Source organism: Grammomys surdaster, unplaced genomic scaffold (assembly GCF_004785775.1).
Source record: "Grammomys surdaster isolate TR1022 unplaced genomic scaffold, NIH_TR_1.0 126158, whole genome shotgun sequence".
Lineage (NCBI taxonomy): Eukaryota > Metazoa > Chordata > Mammalia > Rodentia > Muridae > Grammomys > Grammomys surdaster.
The window spans coordinates 334,049-340,048 of record NW_021620966.1 but is presented as its reverse complement, the minus strand read 5'-3'; the positions used below and the strand labels follow the sequence as shown (position 1 = coordinate 340,048).

General features: G+C 34.1%; 1 protein-coding gene across 11 annotated transcripts in view; it reads right to left on the bottom strand.

The window, feature by feature from the left end:
• Positions 1 to 290: 290 nt before the first annotated feature.
• Positions 291 to 6,000, bottom strand: part of Dram2 (DNA damage regulated autophagy modulator 2) — a 35,210-nt gene continuing 29,500 nt past the window's right edge. For 7 of the 11 annotated variants that reach the window (XM_028757346.1, XM_028757349.1, XM_028757348.1 and 4 more), the window contains 3 exons: positions 5,628 to 5,710; positions 4,327 to 4,419; positions 291 to 3,819 (listed from right to left, as the gene is read on the bottom strand). In XM_028757346.1, the coding sequence (XP_028613179.1) occupies positions 3,709 to 3,819; positions 4,327 to 4,419; positions 5,628 to 5,710 (287 nt within the window). In that variant the 3' untranslated portion in view covers positions 291 to 3,708. The other 4 variants (XM_028757353.1, XM_028757354.1, XR_003710000.1 and 1 more) reach the window with 3 other exon arrangements.

Below are 6,000 nucleotides of genomic sequence, written 5' to 3'. Positions count from 1 at the left end.
GACAATACAAAGTTCTGTAACTTAAATATGGTCATACATCATACAAATGAAATAAAATGTCAGAAAATTATAAATACACGTGCATGGGAATGTATAATCTAGATAAGATTATATTGTCATTGGCAATTTCCTAATTCTAATATTTTACCATAGTTTGATAAAGTATTACAACTGGAAAAAAAACAAGTGAAAATTAATGAGGTTTCATACTATTTTGGCAACTTCCTACAGTGTACATAATAATTTCAAAGGAAAAAGTTTAAAATAAAGAAAAATGCAAAAAACAAAAGCCACTTTCATCTTTTAATTAGTAACTTCCCTCATCCTTTAGGGATACATTTCAAGATCTCCATTATCATTTCAAGATAACTGAAAACAGTATATAACTGAATGCCTGTGTGGAAACATATGTACACAAATTTACAGCTTCTACTTAAAGTCATGTAATATAGCTATAACTGTTACTTTGAATTAAAATCAAAACTAGCTTGAATCTTTTTCTTCTTTCCAATATCATGAAGAGACTTGTTCCTCCCAACTTCAGCACATGATATGTTTTTCTTCATCATTAAGTCATGAACTTTTACATGAGTTTTTATATGAAAGATTTAATTTTTGGCTTTTCTTTAGCATATCTAAATTGTCAGCATTATTGCACTTGTGATTTTGAGCCATATCCAGTAAAGAAAAAGTTTCTCAATCACAAGCATCACATTTAACAAATAGAACAGTCACTAAAGGTAGAATACATAGCATGACTCAAAGACAAAGGGATGATTCACAGGACAGGTGACATGATACAAGATTTCATTAAATGACTCATATAAAACTTACCAATTGTGAAGTTCTGGTATTTTTCATTTAATGTTTTAGACCACAGTTGACTGTGTGTTTTCCTTTTTAAAGTGTCTATGTACAGTTTAGTTTTACTTATAACCTAAATACTTGAAAGAATTCTAAAAGCACTCTAAAAATTAAAAAAAAAAAAACGAACTTTCTCTTCTGTTACTTTTATACATGTCTTTTGCAGAACTGGCAAGGAATGATGTTCTGAGGATGTACATTGTCTGTCATTATTTCGGACTTTAGGTTAGGAAACAATATGCCATGTTTTCTTAGTTTACAATCCCTTCTTTAATCCTACTCCTGTTTTCAGTCTTGGTTACTTGAAAGGGTAACTAGTGGAATTTAAATACCTTCAAAATATTAATTTTCACCTTAGATCACTTTATTATAACTATATCTCTAAGGTTAATATTCTGAGAAGGTAATTTTAGTGAGTGTATGCTTTTCTCTAAACTGCCTTCCCCACAGCTGCTTTCATGAACTTTAACTCTATGAATTATTACTTAGTATTATTTATTTCATATAATACCATGGATACTCCATAACTTGACTTATTGGTAGAGAGAATCTACAGGAAGATATTTTCCATATGTGGTTATATCATACTTTTCAAAAGGATTTAATCATGAGCAGTATGCATCTTTTTCTAGTAGTAACGACATTAATCAATCAATATTTACTAAAATGTCTCCCTTGTTGACTGTAGCTTCCCTTAGGTAAATACTCTAGTTCTCTATTAATCTAAGTTATTTCTTCAAATACTGTTACTGAGTTTGGTGTTCAACAACTTATAATTGAAGTCTAAAGCTCCACCATTCAAACAGTTTTCCTTAAATTCCTTCTTGATATATTTTCAACTTTTTCTTACCATCTTTTCTTCTGGTTTCAGCTCCATTTCTTCTAAAAAATATAAACTATGTTAGTATTCATCAAAGATTATTTTACAAACTAGTTTGACCCTGGATATTATTTAGCTCAGTATTTCCTTCTTTTGAATCCTAGTAGGCATCTAGAAACCATCCTTTATAACCATCTTTTATCTATACAGAGATCTAAATTGAAACTTTATAATCATTTACATGACAAGAAAAAAGATCCAGATTTATATTTTGGATTTCATCTCTTCTTCAGATCTAGGTTTTAAAAAGATCATATTCCAATAAAAAGGTTAAACATCTGCTCAAAACTAACTTTACTGCTAATTATTTCTCTAAATGAAAATCAAAGAGGATCCTAACTATAATGCAGAATAAATTTTATGTTATTAATCATATCTCTTTTTGTCTACAGACTTTGCAATCTTATTTAGGAACATTAATGTTTATCTCTATTACCACATTTATTTAGTGTGTATGTATATATGCATATGGAAGTCAAGGTCAGAGGATAACTGGTAGGAGTCTTTTCTTTCCACTGTGTGGATCCTACACAGTGAACTCAGATAGTCAGGGTTGGCAGAAAGTGATTTACACTACTGTGCAAATGTCATCAGCCTTAACCTTTATTTTATAAAGAAGAAAATTTTATATATGTATGTTGGGCCGTGAAAGGAGCCTAGTTCTTGGCTGGGCATAGGCCTGGAACCCCGACCCTGATGGGGAAACGGCAGGTGTTTGGCCATGCCCCCAGAACCCAGGCTCCTGACACAAGGCGAAGATCGCCATTTGATCTGTGCCTTGCAGACATATAGGGCCTTGCAGACATGTAGGGCTACAGTTAGAGGGTGTGACTACAGGCTTCAGCCTCAAGAAATTTCCATATTAATGAGTTACCTAAAGGCCAGAGGGTGTAGCTAATTAAGTTATTCCTTTTTCCAGTCCCTCCTCTTTTCCCCCTCCCCATTTAAGTCAGGCCTGCCCTGGCCTAAATTGTGGTAGGGGTGCACATCCAGATTCAACTATCATCTGTCATGTCAATAAAGCCGGTATTGGAAACCCACGGACTTTCTCGGGTTATTGGGGCCTGCTGTCTTGCAGCCATCGTGGAGGACTTCTCTGAGTTCCAGCCACAGGGACATTATACATATACATATACATATACATATACATATACATATACATATACATATACATATACATATACATATACATGTATGCATGCATGCATATAGCATATTTGCAAATAAAATCTCCATCTTCCCACTTCTCTCTCTCATTGGCAATTAAAAATTCTAATCTCAGAGACGAGACTTGAAATTATTATAAGCATATATGATAGATCTGTTAGTAATCATGTGGCCAGAATCAAATAAATACCCATTGATTTTGTGTTTGTTTGTGGGGGTCCAGTGAGGCAAAATTTAAGCCCTGAAAGAACTCACACAAGTTCAGACACGCTCCTATTTACAGAGGAGGTTCCAGAACAATAACAATAACAGCAACAACACCACATTTTTAAGTATTATAAGAAATGTATTAATATAGTAAAACTTCAGTTTTAAGCCCTGATTCTAAATGATTTGCTGATCAATGTTGATTACATGTTGGGCCATAGAAAATTTCTCTCATAAAAGTACTCATAACAAAAGATGTTTTTAAAATAACATAACATGTTTCAGGCCAAGTATAGAGACTACTCAGTGTACTTCAGGCTTTCTTTGATAAAGCAGCAAACACTAAAATGGTATTATCCTTTGGTTTTATTTTCTGGATTATAAAAAAGTCTAGACATAATGTTTTTAGATAGTCTTAACAACATCCTTTAAGAAAACTTATCAGATGGCTTATTACATTTCTCCTGATAACATCTTTCATTAATGTCACTGTCAGCCTTGATTCAAATTTTCACAGTATAATATGCAACTTTTGTGCATCTTTTCTCAGTCCCTGAGAATCATAATCATCACAGAAGATTTTTATCCATTCATTGAAAATCTCTGGAAAGCAGTGGTGTTCTTTCATTGGTAACAGGACAAGGAACAGTGTCATAGAGGGTTAATCCATGTAAATTGGCTTCCACCCGTAAAGTAATTTTCTGGAACAGAAAAGAAAATTATATAGAGAAGTTTTGTCCTTATGAGAGACTATCTCTTCATTATGCTGCACAACATCCCTTATGTAGTCAGAGAAACAAACTGATCTAATGAGGAACAGGAAGTCACTGCCACAGTGACATCCTGAGCACCAGTGAAATGAAAAAAAACCATGCCTCACTAAGTTTCTTATTTTTCTTTTGTAGTTCTTTTTTTCCCCCCAAGTAAAGCCATGTGTTAGGGCTGGGTCTAGTTGAATAAACACAGATTACAGAATTTCTTCAGATGTGCTTTGCAACTCCATTATTAAGGCTGAAGCTTACTTGCAACACACAACTCCCTCAAATCCAGGAACAATTTCACCAGAAGTTACTCTTCTTATATCACTTTCTTTGGTGCCAGATCTTAAAATTCTAATTTTCAAAACAGACAGAAAATCTGTCAATAAAATATTCTGTTATTCTACATGAATGAAGTTCTACTAAACAGAATTGAAACTATTTTATTACCTGAAAATCACGAATATAAGTCAGGAAAAATCCAAAGAAGGAAAATGACATAGACCATTCTGCTGCAGTAGTAATCATGTGAAGCACATAACCCTGGAGTTAAAGAGAAAAAACAAAGGCCACTTTGTTACACCCTATTCAAATAATCTATGTTAGTACTTAAACTAAGCAACATCAAATTCTTATAGACCAATCTTCCTTCTGAAGATCATTCCTTGATTTTTGAATGTGTCTTGAGAATTGCAGTAGCTACTAGGAGTCCCTCCTGACCCATAGTAGATGTCTTTATTTCACTTACAACAAATATAATTTCCACTAAATAATCAAGACAAAATAGAACCTACATTTACAACCAAGGAGTTACAACCCATCCCCCTCCAGCCACAAGATTCATAAATCAACATCTGTCATCCTTAAGAGGCTGAAGGAAGATCACAAATTTAAGGTCAGTTGGATCACTGAGTGAAATGAAAAAAATATTCCCACCCACTAACACACACACACACACACACACACACACACACACACACCATGCATCTGAATAAAATTCATAAAATGACACTAGGAAGCTCAAGAATACTCTTAATAAACTTTCACAAAGGGTATTTGTTGAAGTTGGACCCTGGTTCTTTCTCCTAGCCCCATGCTCAGGAATAAGACTCGGACTCAAAATATATTTACAAACGCCCTGGCCATATAGCTAGGGTCTACTCTGACTTGATCATAACTAAAGATAAGCTGTTTATTTTAACCTACATTCTGCCACGTGGCTGGTTACCTGTGCTTATGTTCCATTTGTGTCTCCTCATCTCATCCCTGGCCTATTTCCTGTGCCTGACTCTACCCCACAATCCTTTCTCTTCCCTGATGCCCCACCTCTATTTCCTATCTAAGCCACAGGCCATAGGCTTTTTAATTGATAGACAACACATACATACAGTACACAAGATATTCTCCCTATGGCTATTTTTAGAGTTTGTGTACTAATTTACAACATTAACTATGTAGGGTAAAGAGAGATGTTTCAACAGTTAAGAGCGTTTGCTGCCAGAGGAATCAGGTTTAGTTCCCAGTTTCCATGTTGAGCAGTTTGTTTCCACCTATTAATATAGCTCCAAGGGATTCAATGCACTATTCTGGCCTTTGCAGGCATCCATGTATACACAACATAGACACATGCAGTGATAATAAGTTTAAAATGAAAATAAATCTTTAAAATAATCACACACACACACACACACACACACACACACACACACACACACACACTCTTATATATTTTATAGACCTCAAGCTCTTACTTTATCCTCTGGGTTCCAGTGTAGTTTCTGTACTATATCAGGACCCAAACCACTACTGTACAAAATTGATGAGCAAGTCATCACTATAAAAAAAGTAAGTCAAGGAAGACTCTTAGAGATCTGAAGGTTTAAACTTGTATATTATAATAATAACAACAAATCATTTTAAAGGCTAACTTTAAAGGCAAGCTTTTATTACTATGGTCCAATCTTATTTTTTTTTAAAGAATTAATGTCATGGGCAGCCCTAAAACTAAAGATCTATCCAGAGTAACCAGGAAATGGTTTATATCATGTCCTTTCCTCTTTACTAAAAAATTAGCAGCTCTACCATAAATTTCCACTGAGTAATTTTCTGTAGTGAGCATAATAA